The sequence below is a fragment of the Mastigoproctus giganteus genome, chromosome 8, assembly GCF_048544385.1.
Source record: "Mastigoproctus giganteus isolate SK-2022 chromosome 8, ASM4854438v1, whole genome shotgun sequence".
In the NCBI taxonomy this organism is placed as follows: domain Eukaryota; kingdom Metazoa; phylum Arthropoda; class Arachnida; order Uropygi; family Thelyphonidae; genus Mastigoproctus; species Mastigoproctus giganteus.
Genome location: NC_143582.1, coordinates 115,987,681 through 116,012,792, shown reverse-complemented (window position 1 = coordinate 116,012,792; position 25,112 = coordinate 115,987,681). Strand labels below are relative to the sequence as shown.

Sequence of the window (25,112 nt, the reverse complement as noted above, 5' to 3'; positions counted from 1 at the left end):
CAACTGGGTGCATTAGCTTAGATTCTGTGTGTTTAACCAAGAGTATCTCTTCCCCACATCCTGCCTCTTGTTTTATACACATTTTACTCACCATATTCAAATTCTGCTTCCCTTTATATCTGAGGACACCATCTTTCCAACGTTCTTCAATATCTGCATTTATGATTTAATCAGTACAGTAGAAACCCTCTTACCTGAAGTTTGAAGCAGGATATCATAAAAAAGTATAACCATATACCTTATGATTTTTATGCTTACTTAAAACATACCTGTGTACCCATTAGCATTAGCAGAGCATATGATGCAAGAAAGCAAGCTTATACAGCATCACCAAAAAAAAAAAAAAATCCTTCCCATTTCGCCATCCATTAACTCAAAATGTTTGTCTAGTTCTGCCTTGAATTTATTTAAGCTGTCAACTTCTACCATGACAAATGGAAGTTTGTTCCAGCAATCAACCACCTGCTAGCTAAAAGCAAATTTCCACACATCTATTCTACAACTATCTTTCCTCAATTTGAATTTATGTCCCCTCAGATGATTAATCTGGGGAAGAGGAAGAATTCCATCAGCATTGAGCTTGCTCAAACCATTCATGGCCTTATACACCTCAATCAGATCACCTCACAGGTGCCTAGTCTCCAGACACTGTAATTTACAAAACTTAAGCCGTTCTTTGTAAGAGCAACCTGTTCCATTCACTAATTTTGTTGCCCTTTTCAGTACTACTTCCAGCAGCTCTACATCCTTCGTAAAATGAGGCCTCCAGACCTGTATACATACAGTACTCAAGGTGTAGCCTGACCATTGCCTTATATACAAGGGGATAATCACTTCCATATCCCTGCTAAAAAAATTCCTGTATATCATTGACAAGACACCACGAGCTACTCTTGTAGACTGTCTGCACTGCTCAGAAAACTTCATATCTTACTGCACAATTACCCCCAGGTCCTTTTCATTCTCTAACACCCTGAGTGTAGTACCACACAGTTGATATGTTACTCTGGGGTTACTGCTACCCATATGCAGTACTTTGCATTTGTCAATGCTGAACTTAAGTTGCCACCTCTCAGCCCATCTCAACTTTTCTAGATCCTGTTGTATTGTTAATGACACTAATGACAGTATGCTACTGTCATTAGTGTCATTAACAACTCTGCCAACCATCGTATCATCTGCAGACTTAGACATTAAGCCTGATATACTTTCATTAATATCATTAATAAATACAGAAAACAATGATGGACCCAACACTGATCCCTGGGGGACTCCACTAATAACATTAGTCCATGAAGAGAGCAGTGTCCATAGATTAACACTCTTTTCTTCTCTCACTCAACCAACCCTTTATCCATAGCAGCCATTTGCCTCCAATGCCACACTGCTCCAATTTGTTCAGCAGTTTTCCATGTGCAACAGTATCAAAAGCCTTTCTAAGATCCAAATATATGATATCAAAATTATTCTTTGCATTCTGTTCCTTTGTGACCACATCATAGTATCCAGTCAAATTGGTCAGACAAGACTTCCCCTTAACCAGTGGTGAGCTATAGTGGGCTCACGAGAGCCCATTGTTATTTATTTATTTATTTTTTGAAATTTTGCGAGCCCATTGTTGAAATGATCATTTATTTTACAAATTAAATCTTGAATTCAGTTATTGAGTATACAGAGCCAGAACTCTGGTTGGGCAAGCTGGGCCCCAACCCGAACATTTTAATGGTACAATGGACCAGTTATATGTTTTAAAATTGCTTCATTTTGATTTAATTACAGTCAGATTTTTGTTTGACGAACTTCTTTATAGCAAATTTTTAAAATTCCTCTTGGTAATTACATTTAAAATAGTTTTCGTAGAATGAAGAAAATTTCCATATAACAAACAGATTACAAGATACTTAACAGTCTGTGACCACCAAATACGGAGGATGCGGAAAGGTTAGAGAATGACCACCGCATATCCCCGGAGCAATAGGGCCTTAGTTGCTAATGCTCCTAAAAATAACCAAACAACAAACAACCCACCTCAGGCCTTTACCCAATTAGAGAGGGAGATTTTGAAACTGCATCGAGGCCTTCACTGTGAAGAATGAGCATAATATGAGATAGAGATGAAATGATGCCTTTCACACTACTACTGTAGTTTTCAAGTGAAACTTCTTTAGGTGCGCATGTTCCAAAACATAACAGCATACAGGCAATAATTTAAAAAAAAACAAAACAAAAACTGTATACATTATATTACTAATCTTTTTTGGAGGAATTATCCTGTTTTGTGCAACCATTTTGAATGAGAAGTTAAATATTCGGGATTATTAAATGGCTTTTTAAATCTGGAATTTCTTAATGATTTAGCACTAATGATTGACACCTGCAGGAGCTAGCTCTCTTACCTTCCAAAAGTCGCAGCATCACTATAGTGAAAGCATATAAATTAATTCTTTGAATTATCAGTGCTATTGCTTAATTTGAAAACTTCTGAAGGAAATTATTACTACTTAGCCACATGGTGCAAGGAAGCCTGAGGCTTATGCTGCACCAGCCAAATAAAATTCCTGAGTTACCCTAAGAGAGAGAGAGAGAGAGAGAGAGAGAGAGAGAGAGAGAGAAGAATAATGATATCCAGCTCAGGACCCTGGGTGTGCCAAGCCCATACTTGGCTTGGCACACCTGGCACACGAAGCTGAAGTTGAGAGCAGTTATTAAACTGCATTGTTTTATCCTTAAAGTATTGGTTAGTAATGCATCAGAGTAATTTTAAATTAAATAAAGAAAATAATAACATCATTGAGGATGAGGAATTGGAAGAAATTTTAAACATGTTACCTGAAATTGTGGAATATGGAAGAACGTTCGTCTCCATGGTATGAAAAACGAATAAGAAATTTAAGTTTTCTAATAAAATACGAAATAAAAATTAATGATTTTAGAGTTTTTGTCGAAGACAGTTTATCTTTAAAATCGAGTGAAATTCCCTTTCAATTAAAAAAGTCAGAAATATCCTTGAAACTATTGTGACTAGCAGTGCTGAAACTGAGCGAGCTTTCATTGTAATGAATAATATTGTAACAATAAAAATAACGCCTTTGACAATTAAACATGTTGCAGTATGATGACCACACATCCAATTTCTATATGGAAAACCATTGCTTCAATTTTATCCAGATCATTACGTCAAATCTTTCCTCCATAATCATTGCTCAGTTATTGAACAAAGCAGAAGATCGACAACAAATATTAATAAAGTAAATTTTAATTGAAATTTTTAGAATAAATTTTTCTTGAATATTTGTGTAATAATTTTTTTCATGTAATCTGTAATTTTTGTATATCTTTTCTAAAATAATTTGTTTTTTTTATGTAATATTTGTTTTTATATTTTACGTTTTGTGATAGTTTTTATTTGTGATATGAGAGATATTTCATGTGAAATTTTATTTGCACTATTAAAATTTTATGATGAAAAAAATGTATTCATTATATTTTCCTAGTTGTAAAAAAAAATAAAAATAAAAAAGTGACGTGTTGATTACGAAATAAAAGAGCTTTTGTATTATGATTAAAGAGGCCTGTGTGCTGTGGATTCATTATTAATATCGAATTACTGTGGACACAGCAATTGTCCACAGTAATTCGATATTAATAGCTTTTGTATTGTAAATATTTTATTGATCATTCACAAATTTCCATAATTTTTGCAAGACAAGATATAATGGATTTATGATAACTAAAGTAAGAGACGTATACTTGCGATTGCAACGTATCTAAATGTTTCTGGAAAACAGCATTGATTGAAGTACCTGATCTTGTAGTTGAAATTACATACACAACTGTTAGGGCACCTAACAATGGATTGTAGCGAAAATGCAAGACAGGGAAAAAAAAAAAATTATTGACAAATACTTGTATTGTTGCAGTCATACTAGCTGTGGTAGTAACTGCAGGAAGTATGATTGTGACATCATACTATTCAAAAATTCTAAAAATTTAGAACTCGAAATATCGTACCGGTAACAAAATATACGTCATGCACCCTAAATCACACTACTAGTGATTGCTCGGCACAGACTATTGGTGTGAGCATGGGAAGTGCCTCTGGCGGAAATTGTGGATGATGTCACTTCTGTGACCGATCGGATTTACTCGGTAGGTATCCCCAAGGATGTTGGCAGAACTGTGAGCCCATTGTTAAAATATTCACAGCTCACCACTACCCTTAACAAACCCATACTATATCCGAACTATGACTGAAGTCTTGTCTAGATGATACTGCATTGCTTCTTTAACCAGTGCCTCCATTAATTTTCTCAGAATAGAATTAAACTAACAGGTTTGTAATTACTTGTCACACTTTGATCCTCCTTTGTGAATTGGAGTCACATTTGCACATCTCCAGTCTGGGTACCTAACCTGAGTCCAAGGAAACTCTCATAATTATGGCTAAGGGTTTGCTTACTTCCTTTGTTGCCTCCTTTAATATAACTGGAAAGATCCCATCCAACCCAGATGCGTTTCTTATGTTTATCTTTAACAATTTGTGCTCCCTTTGCTCTCAGTTATTACAAAATAATTTAACTCACTGCCAGAGTTTAATACGCCTTTGGCATTCCCCTCCCTGAAAAACTCCTCGTGTAAATTTAGATGCAAAATACTCATTCAGTTTGTTAGCTCCCTGAGCAAGATCATCAAGAGTTGAACCATCAGTATCAAGTGGACCAATCTGATTCATCCCCTTCCTTCTAGAGTTTACATAAGTAAAGAACTCTTTGCTGTTTTTCTTTACATCCTTTGCCAAATATTTTTTGCAATCTGTCTTTACCTGCTTAATGTCCTTTGTGACTTTAACATTAGTAGAGGCATATGATGCAAGAAAGCAAACTTATATAGCATTAGCCAAAAAAAAAAAAAAAAAGCCCTTCCCATTTCACCCATCCATTCACTCCAAATGTTTGTCTAGTTCTGCCTTGAACTTATTTAAGTTGCTGATCTCCACTACAACAGATGGAAGTTTGTTCCAACTATCGACTACCTGCTGGCTAAGGGCGAATTTCCGCACATTTATTCTACAACTGCCTTTCCTCGATTTGAATTTATGCTCTCTCAGGTGAGTAATCTGAGCAAGAGGAAGAATCCCATTAGCATTGAGCTTGCTGAATCTAAGATAGATATAAGATGAATACTGTTTCATTTTCATAGCACACTGGTGAGAAAACCTCTAAATTCTAATTGCTACCCCTAGAAACCAACATAAGTGCACATCTTTGGACTGCAGTTAATTAGAACATTTCAATTTAAATATTTGGATTTTCAAGAAACACTGATCAGAAGTAATGACCATATAGCTTAACACAATAGGAGGATGGCATAGTTGAGTCCATATAAGTGTTAGTTATAACAGTCAATGCAACATTGTTATTAGAAAGGATCATTACCTTGAAGTGATAACTCATTGACTTTCAGAATGAAATCTGATTGAATACAGCAATACCTCGCACAGTGTGGCTTCAATCAGTACAAGATTCAGTATAGTGTAGTTTATAATCTGCAACTGATGATTTGGTTTATAATCTGTGACTGCGATTGATGATTTGGTTTGTAATCTGCGACTGCGATTGATAATGCAGTCATATATGACTGACATTTTTCTAAAATTTTCTAGAATTATCTCCAAATTTGCATCACTCACCTATTCTAGATCTTTCTACAAGCTTATACAATGGATTTTCAAGAAACACTGATCAGAAGTAATGACCATATAGCTTAACACAATAGGAGGATGGCATAGTTGAGTCCATATAAGTGTTAGTTATAACAGTCATAACAGTTATAACAGTTAGTTATAACTGCCTTAAGTGTACTATATAAGTATTGGCATCACTAAGTTCAGCACCTTCTTCTTAAGCATGGGTATATCCTTTTTGTGATTTTTTTTTTTTTTTCCCTCAGTGATTCCTTTATTATGAGTGATAAAAGAAAGTGGGATGATACCAAGCCAAAGTAGCATAAATGGTTGAAATTAGAAGAGAAACTTAAAATTCAAATGCAATGAAGAAGGCACTTCGTTTGCCAAACTCGCACAAGACAAAGGAATAAATGAATCATCTATAACAGGGGTGGCCAACAAGTCAATTGCGATCTACCAGTCGATTGCGGCTTTAATTTCAGTCAATCACGACGAATTTTAAATATATATAAAAAAAGATAGCCAGGGGCTCATATCTAGTGAGTATGGACTTGGCACACCCAGGATCCTGAGCTGGATATCATCATTCTTTTCTTTTTCTTGGTGATTTCCTTCTACTTCTGACTCTTGTATATCTCATTGTAATTAAGAAAGTTTTTCTTTTTTGCCTGGTGCAGCAGAAGCCTCAGGCTTCCTTGCATCATATGGCTAATAATAAATAGATTTGTCAAAATCTAAATGTTTTATTATTATTAATGGCCCCACTGCATACGATTATCACCAATCCGTTGAACCACGTGACTACTCTTGTCAGCACGCAGCCACTAGGCTTGTCTAGTGAAAATTCACGCAGTTCGGTGTGGAGAGCATAGCGTATGTGAGGAATTCTTATTTAGCTTATTAATATTAATAACTGGACAGTACTTATACACTAAATTGATTTGATTTAAAATGAATACTACGAAAAAGAGTAAAACGTGTCATCTTCATCAAGAGTGGGAACTAGAATACTTTTTTGTAATGATAAAAGAAAAATGTTGTTTGATTTGCAATGCTTCTGTGGCTATACCCAAAAAAAGGAAATTTAGAAAGACTCTTCAACGCACTCCATGGTAAATGCCAATCAGATTTTCTGCCTTAAGAGTGACCTTAGAAAAAATAAATTAAAAGACCTTAAATCCAGATTATTCGCACAGCAAAATTTCTTTGTGACACCTAATTTACAATCTAAAGCAGTAACTGTAGCATGATTTAAGTGAGTCATCTTCTTGCAAAAAATACAAACTATTTTCTGATGGTCAATTCATCAAAGACGCATTTTTAGAAATAGCAGATTCTCTTTTTGAAAATTTTAAGAACAAAAATTAAATTAAAAGTGCTCTTCAAGATCTGCAATCATCTCGAAATACTGTGATACAACGCATTGAAAAAATGAGTAAAAATGTGAGCGAACAATTGCATGCTCATATTGCTAATGGTGTTCTTTAAAACAACTGGATAAATCTACAGACGTCACTGATACAGCTCAATTGCTCGATTTTATTCATATGGATTTTGTTAAAAGAAAAAACTAGAGGTCTTGATATATTTAACACATTCAAAAATTTTATTGAAAAAAATTAAATTACCACTATTTGAGCTTGTATCAAATTGTATCTATAGATACAACAGATGGAGCTAAAAGAATGACGGGGCATCTAACGGATTCATCGCTTTGTGCCAAAAGGATGATGAATTCCAAGATATTTTGAGTTACCACTGTATCATCCACCAACAGTGTTAGCCAGCAAAAGATTAAATACTAAAATTGTTATGGACATCGCTTTCAAAATCATGAATTCCATCAGAGGACAATCTCTTCAAAGGAGACTTTTCAAAATACAACTCAATGAAAATGAACCAGATCTGATATTACACACAGATGTGAGGTGGCTGAGTCGGAGTAAGTTTCTACAGAGATTTCGAAATTTGCTGAATGAAATTAAAAAATTTTTGGCAATGGCTAAGGATCTCAAAGAAAAAGAATTTGATCATTTTGAAAATATGCTGTTATGTTATTGTTATTTGTTTTTTTTTTAGGAGCATTAGCAATTAAGGCCATATTGCTCTGGGGATATGCAGTGGCCATTCCCTAACCTTTCCGCATCCTCCGTATTTGGTGGTCACGGGCTCGAACCCCGGTCTAATCAAGAAGCGTGTGCTACGCACTGCTGCTCCTGCCCACCTGGCTAGGGAGGCGCCCACGAAAATATGCAAGATCATTTGCAAAAAAATATCCTGTTTTTGAATGTAATAGTGAGAAATGTTTCTGAAATTGAGAAAGTTGTGGATGATTTTAAAACAATTGAAGACACTGTTCAATATATTTCTTATCCATTTAATGTTGATTTAGATATGAAACAAATCAGAAAAAATCGCTGAGATTTTTCACATGGAGTAAAAAATATTACTTGAAAATGAAATTATTACATTGCGAAACGATAACTTCCTAAAAGCCAGCTCATCAGAAAAAGACTTTTGGAAATACGTTTGCCGAGAAAAGTACCCAAATATGAAAAAAAAATGCAGTGAACTTTTAAATTCTTGTTTTGGTTCCACATATCTATGTGAATCGGCCTTTTCGTATTTGAAACAAACAAAAACAAAGAATCGCTCTACTCTTACAGACTCACATACATTGTCAAAATTTGGCTGTGACATTGCCAAAATTTTGGCAATGTCACAGCCATTGCCAAAAGACTGTTTACAGTTATCCTTATCACAGTATATCCTCTATTTTGAAATCTTGGCAGATGACACGAACACACAAACTTCACATAAATTAAAAATTTAAATACGTATGAATTTAAAATAAGATATTCTGAATTGTATTAAATTTTAAAATTTATAAACAACATTTTTTAATATGTGTTAATTAACTTTTTTAACCATGTGCAATGAAATTCTTGAGATGGCAGATCGAAGCACATTTTGAAGAAAAAAAGTAGATCGCATCACAAATTAAGTTGGCTACCCCTGATCCATAAGAAGAATTGTAAAAAAATAGAATCAGTACAAAGGGTATGGAATAACTACCAATTCTTTTGCCACGAAAGCAATCATAAAAAAAGGAGGAGCTCTCTGAGGGTAAATATGGAACATCTGCTATCAATGTGGATAGAAGATTGGAATCAGATTGTGAATCCTGTTAAGTCAAATGGAAATTCAAATGAAAGCTATGAGTCTTTTCAACACACTTTTTTTTTATTTTTTTATTATTAAAACCTATAGTACTTAGTACTGTGCTTGGGTTGGAAGTTGAGAAGACAGAAGATATTTGTTGACATTAGACTTGAACTTCTGTAGACTAATTTTCAGGAAATATGTGTGAAGGAAGGTTGTTCTGGAAAACGGCAGTTTAATCAATAAACGAGGAAGATGAAAAGTTGGTTCTGTGAGTTTGAAGTTGGACAGTAAATGGATGTTGGCTGGTGGCAGCACGTGTTCGGACTGTTTTGAAAGAGAGAGGGAATTATAGAAGCCAATTCAGAAGAACAGTGCCCGTGGAAGTATCTGTAGAAAAGGCATGCAGCAGAAACAGTACATCTATGAGACAGAGTGGAGAGACTCTATTAGAGAGAAGTCATTAATTAACCTAACTGCCCTCTTCCGAATGGAATCAAGAAGCCTGAGAGAGGTTTTGGAAGCACCGCCCCAGATGTGAGAACAATATTTCATGGTAGGGCAGGTAAGCGATTTGTACAGAGTGAACAGCGGTTTGGAAGAAAAGTAATGCCAAGAGCGAAAGAGAAAACCAAGTTTTTTATATGCAGAGGAAGCAATATTTGCAATGTGCTTGTGCCAAGAGAGATTAGAAGGCAGGGTAATCCCCAAAAGAGATATATCATTTTGATTAGAAATTGGAGTGTCACCAAAGATAAGCATAGTAGCAGAAGAATCCTTTTTGCGATATAAAAGACAAGACTGATTTAGCATTAGCATTAGTAGAGGCATATGATACAAGAAAGCAAGCTCATGCAGCATTAGCCAAAAAAAAAAAAAAAAAATCGCTCCCATTTAACCCCTCCATTCATCCAAATGCCTGTCCAGCTCAGCCTTAAATTTATTTAGGCTATCAACTTCCACGGCAAACGATGGAAGTCTGTTCGACCAACCAACTATCCGCTGGGTAAAGGCAAACTTCCGCATATCTATCCTACATCTTTCTCTCAATTTGAATATATGCCCTCTCATGTGATTATTTTGAACAAGAGGAAGAATCCCATCAGCATTGAGCATGCTGAAACCATTCAAGGCTTTATACACCTCAATCAAATCACCTCGCAGGCGCCTAGTCTCCATACACTGTAATTTGCAAAACTGAAGCCTTTCTTCGTAAGAGCAACCCTTTGTTCCATTCACTAATCTTGTAGCCCTTCCCTGCACTCGTTCCAACAGCTCTACATCCTTCTTAAAATGAGGCCTCCAAACCTGTATACAGTACTCAAGGTGTGGCCTGACCATTGCCTTATACAAAGGGATAATCACCTCCTTATCTCTGATAGAAAAATTCCTGTATATCATTGACAAGACACCACGAGCTACCCTTGCCGACTGTCTGCACTGCTCAGAAAACTTCATATCTGCCTGCACAATTACCCCCAGGTCCTTTTCGTTCTCTACCACTGTCAGTGCAGTATCACAGAGTTGATACGTTACTCTGGGGTTATGTACTGGAGTTTTAGAAGGATTGAAATCAAGTAAGTTGTCTTTGCCCACCGGAGAATTACCTGGAGATCGGCATTTAGGGAATTGGTAGTGGATATTCCAGAAGTTCAATCTGATTGAGCAGGGCAAGGTTTTTCAAAATGGAAAGTGAAATGCAATGTGCTATCATCGGCAAAATTATGGATAGGATTTCCAGTCAATGGAAGAAGGTCATTAATATACAAGAGGAAAAGAGTGGGGGAAAGAATGCTGGTGTCCCCTTTGGGGGATACCAGCATTAGTGGAGAAGTTAGAAGACAGAAAACCATCTACATCATTCAGTGAACAATCAGAGAGAAAACTGGATAACCCATAACAAAAAACAGTTGGCAAACCATAAGATGGAAGCTTGTTTAGAAGACCTTTATGCCAAACACGATCGAAAGCCTTTGAGATGTCAAGAGCAACTGCTTTTGTTTCACCAAACTTTTCCATTGAATCCTTCTGTTACCCATAAATGGGTAACAGAAGCCAGAATATCACCAATGGATTGACACTGACGGAATTTATACTGGCGTTCTTCGATCAGACCGGAGGTTTCTAGGTAGTTTAAGAGTTGGCAGTTAATCGATTTTTGCATTACTTTAGTAAGAGTAGAAGTAATTGCAATGGGACGATAATTGGATGGGAGGCACTTGTCACCGTTTTTAGGAACTGGCTGTATATGAGCAAATTTCCATGCAGAAGGAAAAACACCTTTGGAATAAGAAATTGAAAAAAGGTGGAAGTTCAGGAGCACAGGTTTTGAGAACAAGTGGAGAAATACCATTAGGACCTGGAGCTTTCTTAGCATCAATATTCGCCAAAAACCTTCTGACATCCTTTTGATGGAAGACCACAGGATGCATTGAACGGAGCGTGTTGGGAATGGTGGGAGGTGTTTTTACCAAGATTGTTAATACATGAGTTGGAAGAGAAATGGAATGCTAGCAGGTCAGCTTTATCCTTGGCTGAAGTGACAACAGAACCATCTGGTTTCGACAGAGGTGGGAGCAGAGATGGGCAAAAGTTGCGGCCAATAGCTTTGGCAAGAGATTAGAATGCTCTGCTACCATTAGGGCAAGAACAAGTTTTCTACTTTTAGCCTGTTCAAAATGTTTGGACTGATTAATGTTGTTACAATTGTTGTAATTGTTGTTACAATTGTTGCTTTACAATTGTTGTGAGCTTAGTTGTAGACAGAAAATGAAACTGAAGAATTGGAAACAAGCCAATTACGACATGGAAAGTTCTTCTCTTGAACAGCCTTAGCACATTTATTGGAAAAGAAAGGTTTTAGATAAAGGACGAGATTTTAAAGTGGAGTGTGGAATAAAGGATTCCATTCCTACAAGAATAATTTCACTGACACTATCTGAGCAAACATTGACATCAGAATTTTTGAAACTGTAATCCGACCAAGGAAAAGAAGAGAAATCTCGCAGGTCATCCCATTTTGCATTTTTGTAATGCCAAACAATGTGAGGTTGGGAATTGCCATGAGATAAAGGCTCCATTGGAGAAGAGACAAACACCATGTTGTGATTTGAGGTACCTAAAGGATGTGGGTTATGAACAAACTGGTTGTTCACTCTGAGCAAAGACTATTTGTTAATAACAATAACACACCTAATATATTATTTTACATGTGCTTCTACTACAGATGAATAACTTGCTCTCTCACTCTTTTCCTCTCTATCTACTACTGTTCCCCCTTTTCCTTTAAAATGCAGTATTCAGGTCAGCCTGCTAAAAGTCCTATTCATTTTCCCCGTTTTTCAGTTAGCATAATCAAAATTTTGTTTTAGGACTTACTTTCTCCTTTCTTCCCTCTGCCTCGATGGGGGTTTCCAGCATTCGTCTCCCTGGGCCTGGCCTTTACTGGTTCACTAGGCACACATCTCTGGACTGCTCTTTGTTGGTTCTCTCCACAATACAAGGGTTTTGCTTCTGCGATGCTGCTTTGGCCATTCCTTGGAACTCGAGCCGATTTTCTCCTGAATTGATTCCCTCACTCTACTATTATTAATTCCCACTGAACTATGCTGGCCCCATTCTCACTCCCATCTCCAAAAATCTCCGTCCTCCAAAAAAATCTTCCCACACACCTTCCAAAACCAGTCTCACTCCCCAAAAATTTCTGTCTCACCATCCAGCCTTTCTCTATTGATGTTATCAGGATCAATATTCCCAAGAAACACTCTTGCATCTGGAATTTTTGCCTCTTTTCCATCATTAGGGCCTCGGTGATCATCTGAGTCCCGACTACCATCATGTCTTGCCATGGATTGGTAACTCATATCTGAATTATCAAGTCTTAATCACTTAAAATCTTTATTTGATTAAAATATTCTTTCTGTAGTGGCACTATATATATATGCTATTCTTTTTGTAGTTGCACTACTTATGGTCAAACTTCTCTCATTCTGTCTCTCTTCTTTTTCTTTGTTTTACTTCCCCAATTCTGCTTCCTTTCAACATAGAACCATGTTAATTTTTAATGGCTTCCATTAAATCATATTGTACAAATGCAAAATTCTGTAAAATAGTACACCAAATATTTTCCCATATTTAGAAAATCTTTCTTCCAGCTCTTCTCTATTGATGTTATCATTAGGGCAAGAAGCAAGTTTTCTACTCTTAGCCTGCTCAAAATCCAGTTTGGACTGATTAATGACCGCTTTACAATCGTTGCGAGCTTTGGTTTAGGCAGAAAATGAAACTGAAGAATTGGAAACAAGCCAATTACGATATTCAACTTTCTTCTCTTGAACAGCCTTAGCACATTTATTGGAAAACCTAGGTTTAGATAAAGCACCAGATTTGAAAGTGGAGTGGGGAATAAAGTATTACATTCCTACAAGAATAATTTCACTGACACGATCTAAGCAAACATTGACATCAGAAGTTTTGAAACAGTAATCTGACCAAGGAAAAGAAGAAAAGAAGTCTTGCAGGTCATCTCATTTTGCATTCATGTAATGCCAAACAATACGAGGTTGGGAATAGCCATGAGATAAAGGAGAAGCGGCAATCACCAAGTTGTCATCTTAGGTACCTAAAGGACCACTCACTTCGACCGTGTGCTTAGAAGGGTTGTTTGTGAGAAAAAGATCAAGCATGTTGGCTGTATGGTTGGGGTTGTCTGGTATTCTTCTTGGTAAATGAACAATCTGTGCAAGGTCATTAGAAATTGCAAAAGCCTCAGCATCTCGACCAGCTGGGTTGGTGTGACTAGAAAACGGAAGCCAGCTGGAGTTGTGAACATTAAAATCACCAAGGAAATTACCTCACTGTTAGGAAAATTGGACTGGAGGAAATCAAGTTGGAAAGAGAGAAAGTCAGAGCTTCAATTGATTAGTGGAGTTGGGAGAACGGTAGAGACAACATATGAATTTGACACAATGGGGTAGAGAGATTTTAAGCCAGAGAAGGTCGAAAAGAGCAGATTCCAAATTACCAAATCTCTGACAGGGAATATCGGAACGGATATATGCACAAGTACCACCTTTGAGGTGAAAGGAATCATACAGCGAATAATTTGGGCAACTGAGATGATCAGTAGTTGAATCAACCGATAACTGAGATTCTGTCAGAAAAAGTACATGGGGTTTGACAGACTGCAAGTGGAAATGGACATTGTTGAGATTAGAATTGAGACCACGTATATTTGTGAAATGAACTAGGAAGTGTTTGAGAGGTTTAGATCTTTTCGCAGATAAGCTTGTTCTATTAGTTTGACAATTCATGGTGTATTCAATAGTAAGGAAAACTGGGGGGGTGACATGCTGTATGAAGTAATGAAATTTTTGGATATGGTGTACACATGGTAAGAATATACCCAGATCCTTGACATAACGTGGCCTCAACAATGCCCCCTGCATACACACTACTCTGACTCCCTCCAGTCACTATCTGGCAGAGTAGAGGTAGCAAGATATATACTAGCTATAGTATACACTAGCTGATCCAGAAGCCTCCTAAAGACTTACCAATAGGTTTGTTTTGGTGTACTAACTAGCAGCCAGCCTGCGAACACCATTTTAGAGCTATACCCTCGAAATGTAAGGAAGATTGGATCTCGCCGTGATGTTCATCATAACCTCAAAAGTCATCAGTCATACTGCATTATGGAAGAGATGGGGAAGGGTTGACCTCAACTTAGCTCTGAAGACTAAACATAGGTTCTACCACTTCAAGCCTCCAATAAGCAAAGTGGTTGTTGCACCTGAGACCCATCTACCACCTAGTATTGCCTCCTAACACAGAGTAGCAGCATTTCTCCATGTGGTGTGGGTTCCACACCTCGACCCCTGCTTGTGTTGCTTCATACCTGGGTGGTCACCCAGTGTGCTTGTGCATGGAGGTTATACTCAGGATTACTAACAGACCCACCATCGTGAAGGTGCAAGCAGAGGATTTGGCTGTCACAGACCATCCGGACTTCGCTGAAATTGGGTCCACTTGACTTGAGTGTCACCCGAATATCAGTTCCATCAGCGTTTTAGACTCCCAGGTAGCAAGTACAGCTTGTCTGGCATATCTGAGAGAATGTCTGTGACAACTTCAAGGACCATAACTTAAAGTAAATGTAATGGAAGAAAATTATGGAGAAGGGGCAACTGATGAAACATTTTTGGCAAGTCGTGGGTGGTTCTTTTGTTTTAAAAAACGCTTGGGGATTCATAATATCCATATTGTAGGTGAAAGTGTTAAGTGCAGACAAAGGTGCTGCCATAAAATTTCCTAAAGAATTTATAGAAATTATTGAAAAAGATGGGTATACAAAGATAACTAAATTTTTAATGTTGATGAAACCGGTTTGTTTTGGATAAAATGCCTTCTAGAAATTTTCTATCAGAAAATGAAAATAAAAACTCAACCATGTTACAAGGCATCGAAAGATCATCTGACACTTTTGTTGAGCGGAAATGCATCTGAAGATTTTAAATTGAAATCCATGCTTGTGTATCATGCAGAAAACCCCCTGAGCACTTAGTGGTTATGCAAAGAAAGCTCTCTCAGTTGTTTGGCATTTATATAAAAAGCTTCGGTAACGAAAACTTTGTTTGAAGACTGGTTTAAAACTTACTTTTTTCCTGCAGTTGAATGTTGCAGCAAAGAGAACAACATGGATTTTAGTGCATCAGGGTATCCAACTGGACTTTGTGACATTTAATGAAAATGTCAAAATTCATTTTATTCTATCAAACACAACATCTCTACTTTAACCAATGGATGAAGGTGTCATTACGAAGTTTAAAGCATATTATTTGAGATGAACTTTTTCTCAAGCAATAAGGCTACAACTGTACAAGCTCCACCATCTTTGGCTGAATTCTGGAAAAATTACAACATCAGAAATTCTGTCGAAAACATAAATGAATCATGGCTCGATAACTTCGAGCCATGATTCATTTATGTTTTCGTTAGCAAGAGTAACATGAGAGCAATGTGGAAGCAAGTTTTGCCTCATTGTGCAAGCGATTTCTGTGGCTTTGAGTCCAAAATTCAGGTTGTTTCCGAAGACGGTGTCAACATTGGACACAATCTTGGATTCGAGTCTTTAGAAATGGCTAATGTTTGAGAGTGCATTGATGCATATTCTGAAGCTCTCGATGATACTCTCCTTAACTTAGACCAAGAGTGGCCAAATGAGGAAGTAGAAGAAATTCCAGAGTATTACGAAGGAGCTAGTAAAGTATGAGAAAAAGAATTTCCTTTACAAGAACTTGAAAAAATGTTTTGGGCAGTGGAAACTGCTTCAGACTTAATTATGAATCATGATCCAGATGTAGAGTGTATCATTAATGCCCGGCAAGCATTAGAAAATGCCATTCAATGTTACTGAGAACTCCACAAAGAAAAGAAGAAAAACAAAATGGTGCAACTTAGATTAGATAGATTTTTCTTTAATCAGTAAAATTTTCTAGCTTTAATTTTTTTCAAAATAAAATTGTTGTTTTCCTTTTTCAAAATAAAGTTTATCAATTAATTTCATTCTTAGTCTACCTCATTACTATTTGTATTTATTATTTTTCTTACTCAATCATGCATAATTATTTTTCTACTATAAAAAAATCCTTATGATACCCATGTATCGTAAGGATTTGTGCTGATTCAGTCAGTGCGGTACTTTTTTCCAACACATTAATTGCACTGTGCGACGTATTGCTATAATTTTAAAGCTGCATCATTTCATTAATGATTAAAATATCATATAAACCATTTTCCTTTATCATGTAAGTTACTACTACTCTAAGCAGCTAACATGGGGATAGACATAATTTTATGTGTATCAATTTTTAAATTTGTTGAGGGTGATCCCAATGGTCACATCAAGTTTTTTTAGACACGTTAGTGCTAAACATCATAAGAAATTTATTGTGGTCGCTCTTCTGAAATTCACTTATTATTCACATTTAAGTTTCTTTAAATGACTTGGTATTTAGTGAATCATTTTTTATTACTGTCCCTCTATTGAAATTGATAGCTGTCTGATTATATCTTAGGTATTGACCTCCTCTGTATATTAAGGAAATGTGTGTAATAAATGTAAAAATTTATGTAATAAATGAAAAGCCTCTGTACCCGAGTGGTTAGGAGCAGGAGTGCAGTAGCACACGCTCTCTGAATAGACCGAGGTTCAAGCCCCCGACTACTAAATATGGTCGATCGGCCAACCCTGCACTGGACCAGCATGCCAGATTATGGTCCATTTCCCTCAACATGAATTGTTGAGGAAGTTTCCATCCTGCAGTAATAATGGCTGTAGTTTACCTTTTATGTAATAAATTAATTACTGGTGAGATCCTTGAATCTTTAGCTTATGCATTTTTGTCGTTTATATGTAATTATGCACAGCCTAATAATTCTCATTACACTTATGTTATAGGCATCCATGGTTTTCTGTCTGCATGATGTTCCATTTATTTCAGATATATGTTTATTATATTTTACAAAAATGAAAAGAGTAGCAGTGCTGTGTTTTTATTTTAACATTTTATTTGTTTCATAGGTATCACCAACCACTTCACTTCATGGAGGGCAGCTTAGGAAGTGTTCTACAACAGGTAATGGCCGAAGTTCAAAAATTAGTGGCAGCAGAAGTACATCTTCAAGTAGTACGGGATCTGGTAGCAGCAGCAGTAGCAGCAGCACCAATACCAGTACTACTAATAGTAGCAGTAGTAGCTCTAGTACAGGAAGTAGTAGTAGCAGTAGTAGCAGTGGAAGTGGCAGTAGCAGTGGCAGTAGCAGTGGAAGTAGCAGCAGCAGTGGTGATAGTAGTAGTGGAAGCAGTAGTAGCAGTGGTACCAGTAGTGACTCTGACAGTGAAAGCTGTAGTAGCAGGTCTGATGTTCACTTTTCTGCTTCTCATAAAATAGTTACAAGGAAAAAGTGGGACAAATTCAAAGATCCCTTTTTACAAAGTCAGTGTAAATCAAGTTATCAGAGTACTGAGAGTGCAAAACAAAATGTGCATGTTCAGAGTTCTGAATGTCATAAAAGAACATTGAGCAAAAGAAAAGATTTAGTAACAAAGGATACTAAGAAATTTAATAGAGATCACGATACAATTAGGACTAAAAATAAATCTGGTTTGCTAAGTGATGTGGAAGATTCATATTCTGAACCAAGTCTTTCATCAGATTCTGAGGATCAAGCAGAAAGTCTCAGGGAAGCTTTTGTAATGTGGAGAAAGGTAGAACAGCAGCATCAACAACAACAGAATGACATTTCTGTGGATTCAAGTAATGTTAAAGATTATGTTGTCACTTCTCAGCTTGAATTCACTGCTTGTGAAATGGATAGCAGTAGTTCCCATATAAAAAGTACAGAACATGACCATATCTCTTCTAGGCTTACTGAATCTAATTTTGAAATAAATCGTGTGGAAGGAAGTCCTGAAAAGTTTGAATCTTTCACCACAATTGATTCAACTAGTTTTCTTGCTGAAGAAACAAAAGGTAACTCAACTTCATTAGCTCATCCTCCTGTTTCTTTAGACTTGGATTCTTTGCCTGTTAACTCTCGATCTAATGTATCTCCAGATAGTGGCATTCAATCTTCTGGCGATTCTCCACTCCAAAATGAGTGTGATGTAAATAATGGCATTTCTTCTCTTACTGCATCACAGAGCAGTTCTTTGCATTTTGTGGTATCACAAACTGTTGAACTACATGAGGAAGTGTGTGATACAGCTGAAGAAGAAAAGGAATCACCTATTAGTCATTGTTCACATACACCCTCACCTCCATTATTAACTCCCTTGGAGTCATTGTGGTGTCAAGATATTGATGACCGCTGTTCAGATAGTGATAAACAGAGAAGTCAAGGGGACGATGGACCTGCACCTCTTTTGACTCAAGAAGGTTTGAATATTGAGGATATGGCCAATTTTAATAGGAAGGATAACAGCAGAGATTTAAGTACAGATTCATTTCTTGAATATGAAAATAAGGAAGTATGCTCCGTTTTAATGGAAACATCTAAGCAAACCTTAACCACGGATAATCCACTTGAAAAAACTAAAACAAATACTCAAGATGTGGGTATTCTCAAGAGTAATTCTTTATCCTTCATAGAAAAGAATGGTTTTTCTACAGTTAATAAATCATCACTAGAAAAGCTAAACCAAAATCAGATAAAGAATCATGAAAGAGAAGCATCCAAAGAAAAATGTATAACGGAAATATCTGTTATTGAAAGCGTTGTGATATCAAATAGCAAACAGAGGTTACTTAATTCAAAAAGACAAGTAGAAAACAATAAAACCGACAATGAATTGCAAATGCTTATTCAAAGTGTCCAAGATTCTATTTGCTCTCAGTTTCAAAGTTTAGAATCAGATGCTTTGAGTGATTTGGAATTTAACGAGCTCTCTATAACTCATGAGAGTGACAGCATTACAACCACTCATGTTTCTTGTAATGGGAGCCAGGAGCTGGACAGCCACAAAAACAACAAGGCTTCTTTAAATACTTTTAGTAATTTATCCAGTGAGAAGACATTAACAAACTTAGAAATACTGCATTGTGAGAATGAAAAAAGTAAACTGTTGCCTAATGATAAAAATATTGCCAAGTCAATAAAAAAGATGAACAGTATGAGAAAGAAACACTCAGTTGTTATTGAAGAAAAAATTAAAAAAACTGTAAATAAAACTATTAATTGTAAATGTTCTTTCCCTTCAGATCCCCCTAAAAAACTTAAGGGTGAAGAGGATTACACAATACCATTTATGAAAGACAAAGAAATTCAAGAGAACACACCACTTGAAGTTAAAATAGCTTCCTCAAAAAGAAACAGAATTGTAGATCACAGTATCAGTGCAAATGACTTTTTACCTTTGGTGCAATCAGAAAAAACATTCATAAAATCTATTGAGAATCAGTCCCTGTTGACTGATGAAAAAAATGTAGAATCTGGGACTGAGACAGTATTATCTACAAAAAGTGCCTTTTGTTCTGCAAAATTCAGTGTGAAATGTTCTGATGCAGAAGAACAGATTAATTTGTACCATTCTGATTTTTCTGATGAGGAAAAACCAGGTAATATAGAAAGATTCCAGAAAGAAGTTCAGAACACAGTTGTGAAAAGAAAAAGTAAATATGAGAAAACCAAATTAAGTGACATACAAAATCAAAAAGAAAAAATTTCTGAGCATAATGTGTCAAGTTGTGAATCAAAGATTAAAACATTTAGAAATAAAAAGTTAAGCCCAAAACACAAGCTAGCAAATAATAATTTTGTTAACCAACTATCTCAAATGCCTTTGCATTCTTCAAATGAATCTGTGTTAAATCAGAAACCTGATTTTAGTATTTTACATAGTTCTGACTTTACTGATGAGAAGGAAGATGTCAGTAAACATGAAATTCTAAATAAAGTGGAAACTAAACTCTGTATTGGTCCTGAAGTACCTGGTACATCAGTTATAAGTAAAGAATCCTGTGATTTAACATCAGTTTCCCAGCAGAAAAAAAGGAAAACAGTGGCAAAGAAAACACCATTAAAACCAAAAGCAACCAAAATTAAAAACAAATCTTATGAACATCAAATTATTGATGATAAGATTAATCTTTCAAAATGGAATAATAGTACATCGATAGACCAGACAGATATATGCTCTGACGTGAAATGTTTGGAAACAGAATTATGTGTTTCTAAAGTAAATAGGACAATAATCAGTAAGGTGGAACAAATAAAGATATCAGCTGAACATGTATTGAATAATGCAGATTCAGCTGATGGGAAATGCAGTAATAAAAATATCTGTGAGAACAGACTAGAAAAGAAACAAAATCTAAAACAAAAAAGAATATCAAAATTAAAAAAGTCTTCTCAGAATTCATCACAGTTAGAAACAGAATCATCTGATCAAAAGCTAAGTACATTTAAAGCAAAAGCCAAATCGAAATTAAAAACGGCAAATACTGAATCCCAGGATGAATTAATAAATGAATCAATTACTCAGAAGAAAAGTGTAACAAAGAAGCAAAAAAAATGTTCTAGACCACTTTATCACCTCGGCACAACCCTAAATGAGAAAACTAAATTTGAAAAGAAAATTCCAAAGCAAAATAGCATAAGTACAGGTCGGCAAACTAACAAAGTTTTTGGAAACAGTGTTTTTATTTCAAAAAGGATGAAATCCAAATCTGTAGTTGATAGTCTTCCCCATGTGGTTGCAAATGAAAATAGGGTTACCATTTCTAAGAAAAGAAAATGTACAAAACAAAAGGATGTGCCTGTTATTTCAACACTTGCAAGTAATAGCTCTTATCATAAAGCTCAGTTTCTTAAGAGAAACAAGCGAATAAAGCTGAACAATGAAGAATTGCAAACAAAACAGGAAGCTTCAATTGATGATAGCTTATTACCACTACAACAGTTTAATGAAGAACAAACAGATGTGACTGAATTAATACATAACCGAGAAACTTTAGATGAAAAAAGAGTAAGTCCAAGGAGTAAGGTAGCAAAGGCAAAAGTGAATACCAGCACACAGAATTCAAGAACTAAAGAAAATATTAACAAATCTCCACGTTCAAATAAAACTTTAAAAAAGCAGATTCAGACAAATACAGTACTGAAAGCAAAACTTCAGTCTAGAAGAAAGAAGTCTATAAGACTGATGAAAGATGATATTGATGATTTGACTAATAAAGAAACAGATACTTATATTGAAAAAATTAGTTCAAAGAAGTTACAGAAAGGAAAACATGACTGTAATTATGAAAGGGTGCCAGGTCATAAAGCTGTTAATGAGAAGAGATCTTACATTTCCAAAACAACTGCTACTTCAAAGGACAGCACTGAAGTTAGTGATAATTTATTTCTATTGCAGAAGGTTAAAGCCATATCTAAATCAAAACGAGAAGTTAAACGGGGTGTTGAATTAGTAGAAAATGATAAAGTATTGCTAGTAGGAGGTTCTAATGAGAAATCCCATGTTACTAAACAAAACAAAAGTGCAAGGTATAAAGAGATAGAATTATCTGAAAAAGAAAGCTTTATAAGTGAAGAAAAAAATTCAAAAAAGAGTAAATTGGTAAAGCCAAAGCTTTCAAGTGGTGTTCCAGAATATGTACTGAGTAGTGATGATGAAATAAGTGTAACTAATAAACACCGTAAGATAATAGAAAAGCAAGATTATGCAGAAAACATTACTGGATCTGATTTCAAATTAGATGGAGGTTTAAATATGTCTAAGCAAGTTAAAATTATACAAAAAAAAGAAAATTCTAATGAATTGTCTCTTGAACAAGAAGCACAAACACTAGAAGAAAAAGTAATTATGTCAAAACGAAATCAGAGGGGAGAGCAACATGAAGAAATTGATGAAGAATCTTATTTGGAAGAGGAAAAAGAATATGAAAAAAAAGCAAATTTTTCTTCAAAGAAGAATAAGACTAGAAAACAAAAGCTTGAGAATGAGAATATGGATATTGCGCCTACCTTGGATATTTCTGAAGTTCTTTCTCTACCAGGTGAAGTTTATGAATATGATCAGCAGGGTGCTGATAGTTTTTCTGATGCATGTGGGTCTTCAGCAGTAGATAGACATTCAGATCATTTTAGGAGGAGGAGAAAAAAATGTAAACATGTAAGACTGAAGTACAATGAAAATCCTGAATTTTTAGCTGATTTGGATGGTTTATCAGATTTATTAAAAGTATGTTATATTTCAAAAAATATTGTGATGCCAAATCCCACACCTGGAGAAATACTGCTGCCTACAATTTTCCAGATAAAAAGGTTTGTTAAAATTAAAAAATCAGATAGACCTCAGAGATCAATAAATGAAAACAAAAATTCAAAGCCAAATACAGAAAAGTCAAGTTTAAAAGATGTTAAAGAAAATGGAAAGGAAAAATCCACTAAGAAGGTTAAAAGAAAAGCACCAAATAAAGCTGATCTTCAGCGTAAAATTGGAAAAGAAAAGATGAATCAGTACGATGCACAGTTACCTTTAAAGAAGCGGCGCCATGTTGAAGTTCCTCATTTAGATGAAGAAAATTCATCAAAAGCCATTAACATAGATTCTCAAGTCATAGGTGTAATACGGAAAGTTGGAACTAAAAATATGGAGAAGAATTCCATAGATGAAGCAATTGATGCCTGTCTAAGCAAATATGCCATTTGTCACCCCATAGTTAATACCAAAAGTAATGATGAAAAGGCTGTTTTGGGTAATATAACAAAACGAAAATCAGAACACCTACAGAATAAAAATACTTTACTGCATAATGAATCAAGATTATCTTTAAAATCAAATACTTCTAAGGTTGGATCAAAGCTTTTGGAAACCTCACAAATCAAAAAACCCAATGCTTCCCTTAAGTCAATAGAAGATGCAATAGAAAGCTGTATACTTAAATATTCAACAGAAACCAATCATATACAGCCTAAAAATGATAAGGAGACCACTCTTGGAGCTAGGAATGGCAGCAAGAAAGCTAAAGAGGATGAATCAGATGATGTACCATTAGCTGTGTTTGCAAAATCACAAAGAACTCGTAAGGGATTGCTTTCTTCATCACTTGGAGCAAGGGAGTTTTCTAAAACTATAGCTGCTCTGAGACAGAAACGAAAAAGACTTTTGAAGGAAGTAAGAATTCATGTAAAAAAGCTTTCTACGAAAGATTTGCAAGTTAAGCATTGTACTGGTGTGCAAAGACGGAAAAGGAAGCTGAGAAACAGAACAGGATTTGTGAAAATAAAGCGTAAGAAAACAACCAGTAGTAATGCTCAAAAAAAGTTTATACCAAATGTCTCAGAGCCATTAGTTGAAAGTGAGATTATAGCACAATCTGGAAATGAACAGGATACTTGTAATGTTGACACAATCTTAGAAGCAATACAATCAGTAGTGAAAGCTTCTACTTATATTTCTGAGAAGGAATTAGATAACAGAGAAAACTGTGACGTCAATTTTAGAAAGCATAAAGAAGAAGACTCGGACAGCGATGAGGGAAGTTCCAAGAGGATGAAAATTTCAGATGCAGAGGACGATGAAAAATTTGAAGAGCCAAGGTTAGTATAAGACTAATTTTGTGTGAATTTGGTGCTTTTTACTTGATGATTTGAGTGTGATATTTCTATAGTGAAATATATTATGACCCAAAACATACTATCTGCCCAGTAACATCTTAAGCTCCCCTTTGCTGTGATAACTGTCTGCATCTAGTCGACTCGACGAGACCATGGAAGTTGTTCCTGGACTGGCTGGATAGAAGGATTTCCCGGGGCAAAAGAGCCTAGCATGGACTGGTCAATGTTGGTTTCCACTGTATCTCACAATTGTTTGATGGGCTTGATGTTGGGGGAATTTGCTACTCAGGGGAAAGCACAAAATGCTTGTATTTGATCCTCTTGAACCATTCCTGCACAGTGCTGACTTTGACATGGGATGTTGTCTTGTTGAAAGAGTGCAGTGCCATCTGTATGCATAGTTGCCACGTAGGGCAAAGCTTGGTCCGAAATAATGCCAAGGTAGGAGCTGGCAATGAAGATGTATTTAGTAGAGATGAGGGTCCCAGTGATATCCAAGAAAACATCCCCCAAACCATGATACCACTGCCGCCACCCTCTTTTCATCCAACTGTGCAGTCTGTTTGCAGCTGTTTAGCTGCTCATTGAATACTCACCCATCCATTGGCATAACCCCAGGGGCTCATATCTGGTGAGTATGGGCTTGGCACACCCAGGGTTCTGAGCTGGATATCATCATTTTCTTTTTGGCTGGTGCAGCATAAGCCTTTGGCTTCCATTGATTCATCAGACCAGGCTACTCTTTTCCAGTTGTCCAATGTTCAGGAATGATGCTCCATGCCTACTGCAAGTGAAGGTGTCGATGATGGTCAGTCAGTGTGGGCACGATCAGGTCACTCTCCATAGGCTTATCAATGAGAGTGTCTGCTGGATTGGTGTGCTCGAAAACATTTCTCTGTGCACCCTGGATGTATTCTGTCATTAATTGAGTGATCATGAGCTTTCTCTTCTTCTTGACAGCACGTGCCCACACCCACCAATGTTCACTCCAACTGTCAATCAGTGGTGGTGGTTTCCCTTTCCCATCGCATTGGGAATCTCTCTTTGGACATTCTTGCCACACCTTCACAGTGGTGGCCTCAAACACCCGACAATGTCTGTGGTTGCTGAAATGCTGCCCCCCCCCACCTTCCTAGTGCTG

The 25,112-nt window shown here is 36.1% G+C and overlaps 1 protein-coding gene across 7 annotated transcripts in view; it reads left to right on the top strand.

Moving 5' to 3' along the window:
* The window catches only part of ash1 (histone-lysine N-methyltransferase ash1), a 1,128,611-nt gene that overhangs the window by 145,299 nt on the left and 958,200 nt on the right, over positions 1–25,112 (top strand). For all 7 annotated transcript variants that reach the window (XM_090378882.1, XM_090378880.1, XM_090378881.1 and 4 more), the window contains exon 4: positions 17,430–23,953. In XM_090378882.1, coding sequence (XP_090235008.1) covers positions 17,430–23,953 — 6,524 coding nt within the window. The remainder of the gene's footprint in view (positions 1–17,429; positions 23,954–25,112) is intronic.